This window comes from Colletotrichum aenigma (assembly GCF_013390185.1).
Source record: "Colletotrichum aenigma strain Cg56 chromosome Unknown KSG_Cg56_contig01, whole genome shotgun sequence".
NCBI lineage: Eukaryota > Fungi > Ascomycota > Sordariomycetes > Glomerellales > Glomerellaceae > Colletotrichum > Colletotrichum aenigma.
This window is the reverse complement of record NW_023500907.1, coordinates 2,928,057-2,944,202: the sequence shown is the minus strand read 5'-3', so window position 1 is coordinate 2,944,202 and position 16,146 is coordinate 2,928,057. Positions and strand designations below refer to the sequence as shown.

General features: G+C 55.7%; 4 protein-coding genes across 4 annotated transcripts; 2 read left to right on the top strand and 2 right to left on the bottom strand.

Moving 5' to 3' along the window:
* Positions 1-3,383: 3,383 nt before the first annotated feature.
* Positions 3,384-4,232, bottom strand: CGCA056_v000795 (uncharacterized protein; the record flags this gene model as incomplete). Its single annotated transcript, XM_037316056.1, has 2 exons — positions 3,384-3,907; positions 4,001-4,232. The coding sequence occupies 2 exons, from the start codon at positions 4,230-4,232 to the stop codon at positions 3,384-3,386; spliced, it is 756 nt and encodes a 251-aa protein (XP_037184635.1).
* Positions 4,233-9,334: 5,102 nt separating this feature from the next.
* On the top strand, positions 9,335-10,086 carry CGCA056_v000794 (uncharacterized protein; the record flags this gene model as incomplete). Its single annotated transcript, XM_037316055.1, has 3 exons — positions 9,335-9,887; positions 9,949-10,001; positions 10,060-10,086. 3 exons carry the CDS (start codon positions 9,335-9,337, stop codon positions 10,084-10,086), a joined length of 633 nt encoding a protein of 210 aa, XP_037184636.1.
* A 1,080-nt stretch (positions 10,087-11,166) lies between these two features.
* On the bottom strand, positions 11,167-12,695 carry PCBP1 (Poly(rC)-binding protein 1; the record flags this gene model as incomplete). Its single annotated transcript, XM_037316054.1, has 3 exons — positions 11,167-11,189; positions 11,247-12,123; positions 12,180-12,695. 3 exons carry the CDS (start codon positions 12,693-12,695, stop codon positions 11,167-11,169), a joined length of 1,416 nt encoding a protein of 471 aa, XP_037184637.1.
* A 2,165-nt stretch (positions 12,696-14,860) lies between these two features.
* On the top strand, positions 14,861-15,898 carry CGCA056_v000792 (uncharacterized protein; the record flags this gene model as incomplete). Its single annotated transcript, XM_037316053.1, has 2 exons — positions 14,861-14,971; positions 15,023-15,898. 2 exons carry the CDS (start codon positions 14,861-14,863, stop codon positions 15,896-15,898), a joined length of 987 nt encoding a protein of 328 aa, XP_037184638.1.
* Between the last annotated feature and the right edge of the window lie 248 nt (positions 15,899-16,146).

Genomic DNA, 16,146 nt, shown 5'->3' with positions numbered 1-16,146 from the left:
TATATAGACTTGAAACTGAGTTGAAACCAGACAGGAAGGGTTGCACGTGTAGTGCACTACATGATGTCCGCTTACCGGGTTGCCAACAACCAGGATCAACCAGCTCTCGTTGATTCCTGGGTATACTACTTCATTGACAATGATGACTTGAAGTCAAAATCCAGACGTCTCATGAGCAATGGGAGACATCTCGGAATCATGGGGCGTTGTATTATCATCCACATCGCCTCGAAATCTTACATGTGGTCAAATCATGGGCCAAATCTTCCGCTACTGCTATAGTCTTCGTCGTCAGCGCAGTCTGCTATCGTTATCTGTCGTCGTTGTCCATTGCCAATGCCGCCGTATGTCCAGACTATCTCTTAGTTATAGGCGTGTTTAAAGCACGCTGTAATTTGGGCTGTATGAACACAGGAAAGAGGGCGATGTCTTACGCGTCACAGACCATGGGCCATGGCCATTAATTCTCAGCCTTTTCCTTTTAGATCGACAATGCCATGCCAGGATGTTTCTGAAATCGCAGATAAAGTATGAAAGTCGTTACAGCACCCGTAGGGCTCGCTTTGAACCAGCTCAGGGCGGATGTTGAAGCCCATCCACCCAAGGACTGGCAGCCGCTGGAAACCTTGTTCTGGGGTGCTTTGCATAATCTTAGCACGTTGGTTGGCATCAGCATATCCCCCGGAGAAGAGACAAAGTTTGGACCTTCGCGGATCCCATACCCCCACGACAAATGGTAAGGGGACCACGCAAAGATCAGCTTGATTGGATCCACGGCTCAGTCAACACGTGAACTTGCCCCTCCTCTTCACTTGGATCAGAGGTCCAACCCATACATGAATAAGTCCCTTGAAACTGCTAAAGATTACTTGAAGCAGATTGCGGCAAAGTCGGTACTTGAGCCTCTTCTGAAGTGCCTTCTGAAGTGCTTCTATGTGAGTATATCGCATCAGAACAGACATTCGAGATGGTAACGACCCCCTTCGGTGACAGCAACGAGAGAAATTAACCAATGTATCATGCGTGGCACACTACGCTGCTGCGCGTGAGCATGGGAGTTGGCAGTGAACGGCTCTAACTTGATCGTTGTCAACAGAGACTAAAGGGACAAATCTTGTCCATCAACATACCCGATCTAACACGGCCATGTCAGTTGGAGTTAGCTGAACAGATCACTGAGCAGTGGTTAATATAACACTGGGGTATTGCGTGCAGACCAGCAGTAGTTGATGCATGGCGGTCAGGTCCCAGTTCGTTGCGACCCGGACGTCGGAATAGCATGCTACTATCTGCTGGCCTCCGTCAGCGACTGGAAATCCACAACATCATTCTTCCTCAAGCAACTTATGGACCGCATAGGCATCTCTCTCCCCAAGGGGCCAGAGTTCGACCGGATGTCTCGCAAGCCCTCACCTCCGGTAGCATTCGGGTTCCATCAAGACCAGAGTACAGAGTACAAACAGAGAGAACTCTCAAACCAATTGCTTTACCCCTTAATCAAGCGCTCACTCGCAACTGAGTCAATACTCAATCACCCCATCTCACGCCGCCTACACGGAACGGAACACTCCTTCCCATCCTCAAAATTCCCATGCCGACAAACGCGCGTCTACCTCGCTCCCACCGTCCGCGCCAAACACCGTTTTCACACACTCTGCTTGGCATCCCCAATGAGGCAAACCGACGAGGCAAACCGACCTGGCAACGAGGCAGATCTCCAACCATGCGACCGCCGTACCGCGCTCGCGGCACCCGGCAGGGTTCAACCCTCGATGATGACCATCCGCCTCAATAAAGGCCCTGTCAACCTGCAGCAGCAGCAAGATGCATCATCCCATCACGCCGTGGGGTCACAGACAATGTCATCGACGTACTGCGACCATCCCCGCGGGCGGGACGGGCGGTCGTCGTGTTCGTTGCTCTTCCCACGGACGTGGACTCCCGAGATGAGCACAGGTGCCGTTCCGAAAGTATAATCCATTGCATTGCGTACGTGGTAGCCACCCAATTCCAATGGAAAATTGAATGGAACCAATATTGGAAAAAACCAAGCTTCGTTGCTCAGATCGCCAAGGATCTTGCACACCAAGAAAATAGACACATCAAGAGAAGGGGTAAAGAAGAGGGAAATTTCGAAACGGCGCCGAGATCCAAACGGAATCGCCGGTATGGGCGACACTATCGCGCACTTCAACCTGGGGGGAGAAGTAACGCTTCGAAACAGAGGCCGCCCGGATAAATTGGAAAGAATAACAGCGACGAATGCACGCAAAAAGGCGGCCCAGGTTTCAAAAGCACCATGATCCCGGGCTCGTCGGACTCGAACAGAGTTTCCCGAGCGATGTGTCTCCAGCAGAAAAAACGGAGGTGCAATCTACTAGCCGAGTCATGAACGGTTCGCGTCAGGTTTCGAAGGCGAGGCGAAGCTTGGCGGTCGCGAGGGACACTCCTGGCCTCATGGAGTCTGAGAGAGATTTTTTGATTGTTGATTTGTTGGATCTACGGATCCTCCTCAGGGCGGGGAAAGAGGGTACGGATACCATAAACAAAAAGGAAGGGGCAGACGGATAGACTCCGTGTACTCGGGCACTTGACCGAGTCCGTCTGGGCCGGGGCAGCCGCCGGTCGAGTGGCTGGACGACAGCGTTGTTGCGATCGGCGGTTGTGGTAATTTCGACTGAGTAGGAAAGACTGCAGAAGCAGCTGCAGAGACAGAGACAGAAACCAAAAAAAAAATACGAGAGAGGAAACAAGGCGTTGTCAATGGAGATTTTCAGAGTCATTGAGGGAGGAAAATGCACGTTACCGCGTTGTTGCAGACTCCGACGTCTTTGGTGGTGGTACATCCTGGTGTGTCAACACATGGAAGGTCGTCTGATTCTAGTGGCCGAGGACCCTGCGGCCGGCCGAAACTGTCCTGGGCCAATTGTGCGTTCAGATGCCACCAGTTCACGTCAGACAGGATGTCGGTCGTTGCATGACAGCTGCAAGGTTATCTGATCTGCAAGGGCGGGATCGCACCTACACGAAAGGGATCGGCAGTGTCACTGGGCTGAAAGAAAGATGATGGTGAAAATGATTTTTCGTGTTTTCTAATAAGACCAAGTTCGTTCTTCTCTCACATTATCAACTAGAAAGGTATCAACCCATCCCTCGTGAATCGCAATTCGTCCACGCGGGAAACTGGTATCGAATAAAACACAACAGAAACGCCATGTGCGGAGCCCGTTTTTCCTCCAAGCTGGACCAGCGCAATAATTCCCTGGGCCGAGATAGCCTTAGCAGCCGAGTCCCCGTCTTTTTATCCTGTCATGACCTATATGCACGTTGAAACCAAACCCATACCCATGCGATTTAACAGATACGAAAGATCCGAGAAATGCTTAGAGGAGGGCAGCAACGGCAAGACCACCGAGGACGGCGAAGACACCAGCGGTAGCCTGGGCACCTCCGGCGACGCCAGTGACGGTGGCCAGGGTGGTGGAGGGAGTCTTGGTGGCAGTGGAGGTGCCGTTGCCAGCGGGCTTGGTAACGCTGGTGACGACGGTAGCGGGAGCAGAGTTGACCGGGGTGGGGACAGCGGTGGTGGACAGAGCGGTGCTGGTGTTGGCAATGACAACAGGGGCGGAAGAAGAGGCGGAGGCCGCAGCAGAGACAGAGGCAGAGGCAGAGGCCGAGGGGGTCGCAGAGACGGAGGCGGCGGACAGGGTGACGGTCGCGGTGCCGGCGCTGGAGACCAGGGTGGTGGTGCCGGAGCTGGAGTCGCTAGCGGTGATGTGGAAGGGGTTGGAGTACTGGAAGTCGGCGGCGTTGGACTCGGACTTGATGACGAGGCCGTAGAAGGCGTCCTTGCCGAGAGTGCTGGGGATGGTCCAGGAGTACTTGCCGGCGGAGTTGGCGACACCGGCTGGAGTGATGTTAGTCGAGTTTTTTTTTTTTTTTTTTTTTTTTTTTTTTTTTTCAAACGTCCTCAGAGGGAGGGAGGGAGGGGGTTACTCACAGGCAATGTCGAGGAGAGGAACCTGGGTGTTCTGGGTAGCACCACCGATCAGGCTGATGGAGACGGTAACGTCCTTGAAGGCATCGGGGGCCGTCCACTCGATGGTGTAGGTAGAGCCGGCAGCGATCTTCTCCTGGGAGAGAGGCTTGGTGACGGGGTCGAAGTTGGGGTTCTGGGCCAAGACGTTGGCGGCGAAGGCCAGGAAAGCAGCGGCGGAGATGGTGAAACGCATGTTGATTGATTTGGTGATTTTGAGGTTGTTGAGGAAGGTGATTAGAAGTTAGGTCTATATAAGAAGACGGTAACGAGTCGAACGAGTGACTAGAAGAAAGCGAGTAAGGTTTTAAGGGAGAGTAAGTGTCTTGCGACGGTGGGTAATGAGTGACTGTATATAAAAAGAGCGGCAGGCTGAAGCCAGAGGACGAGACGCACACGGGGGTTGTGAGTTTGACTGGGCTGTGGTAGGGAAGGAAGGAGGAAAGAGAAGAAGATCAGACGAAGCGGAGGGATTGAAAAGAAGAGGAGGTGTAGCCTGGCGAGGTGTTGCTGGTAAGGTAAGGTACCGTAAGCGCATGGAGTGGAGTGGGAGTGGGAGGTGAGGTGGGTGGTGCCCTCCCCCGGGCTAGGCTCCCAGGCTGCTGCTGCTAGGCTCACGGGGCCGGGCGCGCGGCAAGGGGGTGAGGTCGTGCAAGGTCCCAGAACTTGGTGGTCCATCCATGGTCCCAGGTGCGCTTGATCCATCCATCATCACCCATGGGCATGGGCATTGGGCAATGGGATCATGGTTCTGGGTGAGAAGTGAGAAGGAGAAGGGGGGTGGCCTCGAGGCATCCCTGGCCCAATTAGGCTAGGCCGGGATTGACAAGAAATCACAGTGTTCTGGCTTGGTATCCGTAGTTGGTGCTTGTGAAAACTCGGGAAGGGAGCAAGGGCTGGAGGTGAGCAACTACCAACACAACCCTACAGCGAGGCCGCGGTGCATCACACATCACTTGGTCCTGGTCTTTCACCACCACAGTTGGGCGCAATGCTCCTGTCGAGGTCTGCATGCCTCGTTGCAGTTGTTGACTGCGCCGCCGACAGAGCAAGCATGGGTCTGCAAATTAAAGACGAGATTGGGCTAGTGTGATTGGGCCGTTGCGGCACGGAGCAGGGGGTGTGGGGTCGTGGGAAATTTCCCTGGCGCAGGTACCTCGCGCGTCTGCAAGCCTTAGCCTATTACCTTACCTGCAAAGTACCCTAACGAAAGCAGCAAGTGAGCACTATGTGAAGCGCGCGTGGAGTCCGCCGTCCTGGGCCAGCACAACTCGCTCGTGGAGGACGGGAGTGTCTCCTTACTCTGAATGGCAAAGTTGCTCTTGACAGGTTAGGTTGGTGCAGGTGCAAGTGCAGCCCAGGTGCAGCGACACCACCCTAACCGAACAGGGCTGAGCCAACGCGCTTTCCGCTTCCCACCCTGAGGACCGTCGCGCCAGCCAATCACAACATCAGCGCGAATTCAGCATGCATCCCCTTCTTTCCCGATTCAGGGGTGTGTCCTTCAAGTGTACTTCGTAGTCCGTCTTCTCCTCCGCCTGTCGCTCTCGCTCCTCACTCCTCCCCTCCCCTCCAGTCCGCCAGTCCACTGTCGGTCCCGTCATCCATGGCGGCATCCAGTCTCCTCCAAAGCAAAAAACCCACTGCCCAGCGGGTCACGATCTCCTTTTTACCTCCGAGCTGGCGCGATGCCCCCAGGCAACAGCACGGCACTGTGACTGCGGACTATTATCCATGGCTTCCATTGGCTTGCGACGTTGCGCCGCTGCATTCATCTCTCGATGCCCCTCCTGCGATCCTCTCGCGAGGCCTCAAATGGCTTGGTCGTTTGCTCTAGCACCCGGGTAAGGACGGAAACCCGCCCATCGGGTCCCTAGCCCTGCCAGCAAACGACCAACCTGGGCAATGCCGCAATGGCAACTCGAAAGTGACTGCGAGGCCAAAATAAGGCCCAGCCCAGGCCGCCATCGAGAGCCAAGTTTCTCAGATGGCGTGCTTGCCAGGTGCACACGCAGGCACAGGCACACAGGCACACAGGCACTGAGCTGAGCCCGAGTGCTTTGGAGAGACGCCATGCATATCCGTACCGCGAATTTCAAAGGGAAGATAACATCGCCCAGACGTACATGGTCTCCGTTCCCCGTACTTTGGTAACCGAAAGTCCCAAGGGGGGGAGCACTGACATTTGCGGCCCACGAGCCGTGGACGGCGGACATGGATGGACGTGGACGGTGGACGGGACAAACAATGTCGACAAGACGGACTTCGGCCAGCAGTTCCCTCTTCCATGCTCACTTGTCATCCTTCAGACCTCCACTGGCATCTCTTTTTTGCCCCTGCCGGGAATTTCCCCGATCCCTCATGGACGCAGCAGCTGCCAGCATGAAAAGGGCGGCTGCTGTCTGGTGTCTTGCCCTCGGATGAGTCCACACGGGGTCGAGATGATGTGACGTCTGTTATGTCCCATTGAGCATCGAGCGTTTAAGCTAAGTAATTACCTTAACGTGGATCTGGAAATAGACGTCGCTAATTTGCTGCAAAATCAAAGGCAATTGGAGACGGTCGCGCGGTACAAGTGTACGTACCTGCTAGCACGCACCACACTACGCTTTTAGCGATTCGACCACTGCAAGGAACAGGCAGACCGTTCATGGGACCGCCTAACTTGGCACCAGCCGCAGCCGCCAATGCCATGGTCCACCAGTTCTCTCCGTTCTCGCTCATCTTTCCCAACCATTCACCGCACTGTCAGACGGACTAACACCGGCCATGCGTCAAAGCGACTCACTTAATTTACTACGCCGCAGCCCAACTCCTACAGCCCTCTACGCAGCGAGCGCCCTCAATGGGCAGCCTTTGGATTGCTGTCGGGCTGGCAGCCAGGCGGCCGCTGAATACCGGAAGCTAAACCATCAACAGGGGACGCCGATTCGACATGCAAATGCAGAAAAGGATCTTTTGTCTTCGGCCCTTCGAGAACCCCTCCGTCAACCATCATACACGGCACTAGTGGTTAAGCGAAGGCAGATGTGACTTTGACCGGTCATTAATTCATCGAATATGAATTTTTTCTTCTTCTCCGGCCTGGCACTCTCAAGGGCCATGATACCCCATCATCACCTCATCGTCGACCCTCATGTAACAGTCCCGATTACTACTACCATATGAAATTCGGATTTCCACACCAGCCGCGTTCTCAGGACTTGCAGCCTGTCGCTGGCACTTGTCTTGCTCCCCTGCTTGCGCCACCCCGAAATATCCTTCAGTCAATGACTCTGACATCCATGTCCACCATGCGGGAGGTCATCGTGGGCCTCGAGACACTCTGGGGGCCGCCAGCTTTACGCCCCAGCCAGCCCCAATGCCGCCTCCCCAGGCGCACACTTCGCATCATGCAGGGCCTCGGGCAGAAGCCGCACTCGGCCAAGTTCAACATCGGCAATCTTCGCCCTCGCTTCCTTCATCGCCCATTCATCTGATATCTCAACTACGGACATCAGCCATCGCCATGACGTGCTCTTCCGCCTCTCGACGCAGCCCTTGATCCGATTAATCGCAGTGGCTTCTGTGCCTTCACCGCCACACACCCTACTCGTCCGCCTCCTCGGGTCATCCGTCGTCAAGGTCCCCTTTGCCAGTGTTCCCTGTCAGAGTTTCAACGCCAAACTCTATTGCCCACAATCCACGACCCGAGATAGCGAATCTCGCGGCTCTTTGATGAAAACGACTCGCAAGTCGTGGGTCCCCGCGTATGAAGGCATTAATAACGGGGTAAGCTGAAGTCAAAAGCCCCTTGATCGCCCGGAAGACGTCATGAGCCAATAACGGCTTTAGCGCAAAACTAAACGCATGGCGACAAGAATAGCTTCGGTCATGGTGGGCAACAGCAGTCTCTGCTGAGGCCATTCGCAAAAAACCCCAACCCTGACATGCCGTTTTGTTCGGGCGTTCCCTTCCATGCTTGCCAAAGGTTGGCGGGTTGGTTCTCTCTATGTGGCTCTTACAACGCAGTCAGCGTCGCCTTTATCCGTATACGGCCGAGCTAGACAACTTCTCCCGGCATTCTGCGGTCAAGCGGCACAGCGATGCATCTACACCGCGAGATCTTGTGTCACGAGGCCAGAGTTGACATAGCTCCCCAACCTTTTCTGCGCATGCGCCAGCCTACCTTCGTGGGGAAAAACTTGGTCGTCGCTTACGGTGCCACGATGCCAATATTGCGCAACGTTGCGACAAGGTCATACGTGTGTAGGTGCCGCCTCGCGCATTACATCAACGAATCCGGCAATCATGTCAGCAGCTGCTGCAGCCCGCATCACCCATCGCATGCACAAGAAGCAAATATTGAAAATGCGACCCAGCCCTAAGCCACTTTCCGGCACCCCAAAGAAGCAAACGGGCTAGGATGGGATGCGCTGTCCCCAGCACGGTACTTTTAAGCCTATTTTCCTGGTTGTCGTCCGAACCATCATGTCCCTCTTCATGGGATATTTTTTTCCCACTCACATCGCGAGGGTCTGGAGTCTGAGGTGATCTTGGTTTTTCTCGGTCTTAATATGCGTCGCATTCTTGACGAGAAACGTTTCGTGGCGGCTAACAAGGGAAAGTCCAGGCTAAGCGTCCCGCCCCGTTGGACCTTGGAATGACCGCGCGGTACTTCATCTTCCCTAGCGCGAAGCCATGTATTTTTGTTTTACCGCTCGATTAAGCTGGTGCTCACCTCTCCGCCGCCATCAGAGGAAATGAAACCCTTGGCCCAGGGCTGAAAGAGATGGCGCGCAGCCTACTCCCGAACCGCTCCGTACGCCGGCGGAGGTCGATCCCCCCGGAGGACAATCCCGGTCTGCGGCGCGGAACGGAGGTGACTTTCATGTTCTCCACTGGACCGATCGGAGAGGCAGATCGCTCCTTCGGATCCTCCTTTGGAGAACACCCAAAGAGATTTCTCCAAAACTACAAAAGGAGCTTGAGCGTCGCAACAAGTGTTGTGGCGCGAGGCTGTGAAACACCGCGAGCCAGTCGCATACCGAGAAGCTTCGCCATCGATGCGGAGTAAAGCGTCCACGTGACCCGCCCCAACATCGACGGATGTGGTCGAATCGCCTCGAAACCCCGTAGAACCTGCTAGACATGGTGAGAATTGAATATCGCAAAGTGCAGCTGCGCCCGAGTATCGTGATAGCCTCCTTTCGTGTCAAGATATAGCCACTCAACCCCCAACCCAAATCATCACCTTTCACCTCTTCATCGCCAAAGACCCCCATAACCAAAACCACCAAATTCCATCACACACCAAACATGACAGTCACAGAATTCATCCTCCTCTCCTTCAAACACCCCTCCTCCTCCCCCTCAGCAGCCTGGGCCGACGTCACCTCGTCCCTCAAATCCGTCCCCGGCGTAACCTCCCTCTTCACCGGCCCGCAGCTCGAGGACCCCTCACGGCACCTCCTCGTGATCAACTGGGCCTCCCCGGAAGCCTTCTCCGCCTTCGCCTCCTCGGAGTCCTACACGCCCTGGTTCGCCTCCCTCAAAGCCATCGCGGCAACGGACCCCGCGCCCGTCTTCTACAAGGCCCCTCTGGTCCCGGACGAGCAGGAGAAGGCCCTGCGCGCGCCCTGCACCGAGGTCTTCGTTGCCTACGGCGTCGAGCCTGACTTCATTGGCAAGACGGCCGCGTTCGCGGGAGGACTGTCGGCGGCTCCCATCGCGGGGTTCCACGGACACGCGTACGGCGAGGTGTCGGCGCCGCTTGCGTTCGGGGCTGAGGGCGAGAAGGGGCCCGCTGTGACGTTATTGCTTGGGTGGGATAGCAAGGAGGCGCATCTTGAAGCCAAGGGCAAGGCTGGACGTCAGTTTCTTCTCTCCCCCTCTGGTTGTTGGCATGGAAAATGGGGCTAACGACTGTACAGCAATCTCTGACAACATCCATCTGCTGAGGTCGGGCCGCAAGGATATCGCCATGGTAAGTCGGGGCGCTGAGTGATTGTTCCTACGAGTTTGGGATAGCTAACGTTGTGCAGTTCCACGTGAATCTCAAGCAAATCTGAATGGAGGAAGCTGAAGGGCACTCAGGGGAATCGGCGGAGAACGACCAAGATTGGGTGGTTACGATGGTCTATGAATCCTAATATTGACACTACAAACTAGCATTAAAATTATAATCACACGATAGAGCTACGTGACCCGTATAGTGGGTGCCATCACGAAAGACAAGCGCTCTCTTGAAACTTGTAAAGCGGCCTCCATATGAGTAGCCTTCGTGCCATGGCCAGCATCAAAGCGGAACCTTTGTCGTCTGTGATATGTTGCCGAGGAACTACGAGGCGCAAAAGAGAGTAGGGTGTTTATGCCAGCTGTTTTCGGACAAACGGCTACGGTCTGTGATTAGCTGTCGGAGAGATTGTAGACTCTCACCTGTGCTGTGGTCCTTCCGCCGTTGACGCTTCCTACCACCCCACTCGTAGCGCTTGCGATGAATTCGTCGGATCCCTAGAAGATCATGTTAGCAAACTCCCATTCCTAAGGGTCAAGAACCCTCGTCCGCGCAATCCAACACTGTTCTCCTCCGCCAAAACGCGAGCAAGGGATGGCTAAGCATGGTACTGCGCCTCAAGGGAGGTAGCGCACATGATGGGCCACAGACATAGGAAAGAGGGCTAGGCTAGGCAGGAGCTTGAAGGCTGGTGGCAGGCAGGCTTGGGACGATATTGAGCGGGGTCACGGAGGAGTCTAAGGTTCGAGAGGCTAAGAGGCTGTCATGTCCACAGGGCTGGGTATGCAAGGCGGAGCGGATGGTAGGGCGACGATGGATGGGGCGCGCGATGGTGATTGTGCAAATTTGGGCAGGGAGTCAAGATGTGCTGGAGAGTGATGAAGTAAAAGAGAGTAGTGCACTATTAAAAGTAGTACCTCCTCTAAAAGCACCTTTGATCAGATCACGTTGATCAATATCCGTCCCCGTCCTAACTGGGGCCTCGCGACGGTGACAACGCCGGAGACCAATCCGATATTCCCCCAAGCGCGGCGATGATGTTTCGCGTGAAGAAAAGAAACTGTACCAGATCCGCCCGTAGTTTTGTTTTGCCGAACTAAAATTGTGAGTCAGTAAGTCATAAACGTCGTCAACGTTAAATGCGGTGTTTTTCCGATTCTGCAACGGGTGTTAGCGGTTTCGTCCAGGCGGACTTCCGAGCCGTAATATACTAACCAAGACGAGAATATAGCATGTACAGCGCCATACGATTGCACTCCTCCGTTCCAGTGATGGTGACCAGTCGCTCATTGCTGTTGTCCTGCGGCTCGTTGATCTTAATGACACTGCCGCTGATCTGGCGTATTTCGTTGATCTTCTGGCCTCCCTTGCCGATGATGGCACCGACCATGTCGTTGGGGATGTAGATCTGCTGGGTCAGGGGAGCGCCGGGCATAGCTCCACCGTGCATAGGCTGAGCCGGGTGAGCACCGTGAGGCTGAGGAACAGCGGCGCCAGCGTGAGGCTGCATAGGGGCAGCGGCGCCATAGCCGCCGGCTTGCGCCGCACCGTAGTGGATGGGCATGGCCGGGTTCGGCTGAGCGGCGTGGTGGCCTGGATAAGGCTGCGCGTAGGGAGCGGCAGGAAGATGGTGCTGAGCGCGGGCATCGTGTCTCCGGTTGTAGTTTTCACGGTTACCGTAGTTGCCGGTGGTCGGCTGCGGGCAGTACGGGACGACCTGCATACCGCCAGGAACAACGCCGGCAGGTCCTCCACTTCGCGTGGCGTACGCGGACGCGGCCGGACCACCGAAACGGTCGTTCAACTGCTCCAGGAGAGTGCTACCGACATAGTAAGTCGCGATGTGAACAGCATCAGCAACACCCATGACCACGAGAGAGCGCTCGGTGGAGAGAGGCAGGCAAGAGTCAGAAGCGTTGAGCCTAGCTCCAGAGGCCTCTTGAATCTCACGGATTCGCGCACCACCCTTTCCAATAATGGAACCAATCAAGATATGCGGGATGAGCAAACGAAGAGGGTACGTCTTTGACTGGGCGCTGGATGGCTCAGCTAGCGGCTCGTTGTTTAGGGTGCGGATAATCAAACCGAAGGCCTATTTCTCAGTTAGCAAATGGGCCTAGTGAGGGTAGACAGGATGCGACAACGGACCTTTGCGGCAGCATCGACGACACCGCTGACGGTCAAGATGCGCTCGACGGCTCCCTTCTGGTAGTCGCTGACAGTGCACTTGGCACCCGACATCTTGCGAATGTTGGAGACGTTCTCTCCACCCTTTCCGATGACGGTGGCAGCTTCCGGGCTGGAAATAACAGCGCGAACGTGGATCCAGTCTCGCTCATCGTGACTCGCGGAGGCGGAGGGAGTCGCAGGAACAGCGCCAGCGACAGAGCTTTGGATGGGCTTCGTCTCGGTGCTCTCGGAGTCAGCCTGATCGGACTTGGCCTTCTCGCCGTTTGTCTTTTCAGCGCCGTTTGCGCTCGGTGTTTCGATACCGGCATCGAGCCCGTCAATAGGCTGGGCCATCTCGATCTCCTCATCGCTCTTCAGAATCTTGTCCAAGGCAGGCCGTTTCGCGTCCGGCTGGTCGTTGCTGCGCGAAGGAGAAGAGGTCTCCTCAAGAGGGCGCTTGGCCGAGTTTGAGGGTTGAGTGGGTGACGCGGACATGATGGGCTAGTTGTTAATGTCTCACACAAGTTTTCGCGATTCCGTCTTTTGGTTCTAGAAGAGCTTGTATTCGACTATCTACACCACAGAAGTTTTCAAAGGAAAACGGGCTGGTGTAGTGGCGTGGTCGGGGTCGGGTTCAAAAGAAACCGTTTTTTTCTTCGTGAAGTGGCTGTGCTCGAGGAGGATAGAGGTCGTAGGGCAGAGGATCGTGAAGTTGAGGTAGGTCGGGGTGGTGGATTCAGGATGACTCCTATCCTATCAGGGTCGTGGTAGCTTCCGAAATCGTGAGAATCGCAGAGAAACTCAGGTCAAGCGGAGGGAAGGCGCGGCGGGGAAGCAGCGAGGCGGACAGGAAGAGGTGATGATGGAAAAGAGAGGTAGAAGGCGGGAGGGGAAGAGAGCTGATGGTAGACAAAGGCTGTATGTAGGAGGCGATTCGGATGCAGAAGCTCAAACCTTTCTCCGTCAAACGAACAGTCCAAGCTGCAAGGCAGGGGGGACTGAAGCTGCAATGAGTCGCGACGGCTTGTCAAGTCTCCAAGCAGAGCTTTGATGACCAGTTCTGCGATGAAATGTCTCTTCACTGGACGGTGCTTCAAGCAGTTGCTGATGCTGATGCTGGCGACGCGCCGACGGTCGGGTCAGAGCAAGCAAGCTTGGAGGCGACACGACACGTGAGGGGAGAGCAGAAATCCGATGCGATGCGCCCACGAAAATACAACCCACCAGATGATGTTCGACTAGAACAGAGCGGATGGGACGGGGGAAGTGGGCTGCGGCGATTAAAAGAGATGGGAAGGAAACCTGTGCAAACAGATGGGTTGGAAGGGGGTCCGGATGTCTCGAAGAGGTTTGGGAATGGGCGAGGGCAAGATATTGCTGAAACCTCGTAGAAAAAAGATCGGCCTAATGCGTACGCAGCAGCCAGGTGCGCACACCTCACACCTCAGGCGCAGACGCAGGTGCCACTGCCAGTGCCAGTGTGCCAGCCCTGCCTTGCCCAGTACGCCGTGTCAGTACGGATACCACCTCACTGCCAGCGGGCAGCCAGCAGTGGAAGGCCCTCACGGTTGTTGGCTGCGATTGCCTCCAACTCAGCGCAGCCCAGCACAGTAGCCGGCAAGGACGCACGGCCCACCCGCTGTCTTCCCCACTGCCCACCTTTCTCAGCAAGAGCCACACAGTAGCAGTGATTTGCTCCGGCAGATTAAGCTGCATGGGGGGGGCTTGTTTCCCGGGGCCCCCAATCCCGTTTGGCCACTTGGTGTTCCTGCAGCGCATTGTTTGATTGGACACAAGCGGCAAGCCGCACAGTGTGTTTGACGCTTGCCTCCCGCAACATGACCGCGAAAAGTGTGTCGCTAAGCCCCAGTCCCCCCATCCTCAGGCGGCGCGCTGCTGCGAGTGCAACTTGAGTGCCTGCCCGCTTTACGTGCGATGCTCGCCCTGCATTTGATATTCCAGCACCAACGCTGGCTGTAACCTCAGCGGTGCTTCGTTTGCGCGCGAGCACCTTTTCATTACTTAGTACCGAGCCTATGCGCATACACTCCAACAGCAGAATCGCGTCTCTGCCATCCGTCCTACCCCGAGACCACGCCGATCTCAGCCACCGCAGTCCCAACACCGACGTCAGGTTGCTTTTTCTCTCTTCTGGCAGACTCCATCTACGGAATCTACCCCGTCGGTGTCACTTGTCAGCGTGACAGACCGCGACAGACAGCTAGACAGACAGTCGAGACAGTGCATCATCCGTGCCGTGTCCCTTCGCGCCGGCCCTGCCTGTTCCCCGGAAATCTCGATAACACCCGACACACAGCGACACCTCCTTTGAAACAGTCAGAGAGGATCTAGCGCCCGGTCTGAAGCCTGAGCACGCCTTGTTTTCTCCGACAGGGGTTCTATCAGATTCCCATTCCCATTGGACCTGGATGCAACCCCGACGGACCGTGTGCTTTGGGACGGCTTGAATCCGTGGCGTGCTGCCGTTGCTTAAACTGTTTCGTTTCTTCTGGGGCACCCTCTGAAAGTCGCGTGCAACCTCCTGGCTAATATTGGCACCGTGTCGCCAAAATATCAGATCGTTTGGACTATTCAAGGGTCTGGGCTATCTTATCCAACTGACCGGAGAGATCTTGGGACGCACCATCAGAGCGCCCAGCATGGCGGACTCTTCTCCTCGGCCTGGCGACGATAGGTATACTTTGAGTCTGGAACAGAGCTTGCAGGAACTCCAAGGAAAGATTCAGCAACACCGGGAGGAGCTTGCCAAGGTATGCCGTCTACACCGAGCACAAGTTCACCTCCAGCTAATAGCACACTAGCTTCAGCAAAATGGGAGACAGTCGCAGACCGCGCCTGGCCCAGGGAAAGGCAGCTTTGAAGTCATGAAGGGGGCTTTTGAGAAAGTTGCTGCAACACCACCATTCGTCCCTTCCTCGGCATCAGTCTTGCCCGCGCTCTTGGCCCTACGAAAGACACATCAGACTGTCGCCGAGTCCCGAGCGTATCTGGCCAGTCAGGGGACCTCACTCGAGCAAGCCAAACGCAGGCTTGAAAGTGAACAGGCAAATTTGGCCGATCAGAAGCTGCTGCAGCAAAGCTTAGAGAGGCGCATCCAATCGCTGGAACATGACGCCGAATCTCGGATGGAATTAACGCCCGAACAGGCGGCCAGAGAAAGACTGGATGAACTCAAACAAAAGAAGAGGCGTTACGACAAGGAGACATCCAAACTTCTCAAGGCTCTCAGGAAGTTCATTGATGATCACCTTGCGGCACAGCTAGCGGCGGAAGACCTCGGCGGCCCAGTCGTAGGCGACATGATGGAGATCGACTCGGATCAACTCGTTGCGGGTTTCAATGCCCAGGGCCGGCCAATGAAGGTCAAGTCCAAGCCAGACGAGGACAAGCGACAAAGACGGCTTGAGGAAGTTTGGGGTTTACCTCAGCAGGATGGCAGAGACCAGCGCGGCGAAGTCGACGAAGCAGCAGCTGCCGGACGCGAGATGCGCGAGCTTACAGAGCAACTTTTGAACCAGCTTGTGGAAGCAGGAGGCGATAGCACGGCATCTTACGTCAAGTTACCAAAGGAGACGGCAGCGGCGCGGTTTCTGGTGCGGTCCAAGGTCGCACAGTTCCACCCCAGAGATGCCACGAGGCTCAAGCTGATTGATTTTGGAAGAGAACTAGACGACTAGGAGGACCCGGTATGCCGCGTACCCGCGGTGCAGATCCCCCGTGTGGGGAGGGTGAGCAACCAGGCAATCAAACTGAGAATTTGGCGATGGCATGTCCATCTTGGGTCTTTCAATGTCAGAGAAAAGCTCCTGATGTTAAGCGTCGAGCCCGCCGAGTCAGGACGCTATAGTCCGCCTGGCTATGATGAAGCTCTGTTTGTCACAGTGCGGGCTCGATGCGGCGTTTTGCACCACAGTGCATGCCATTT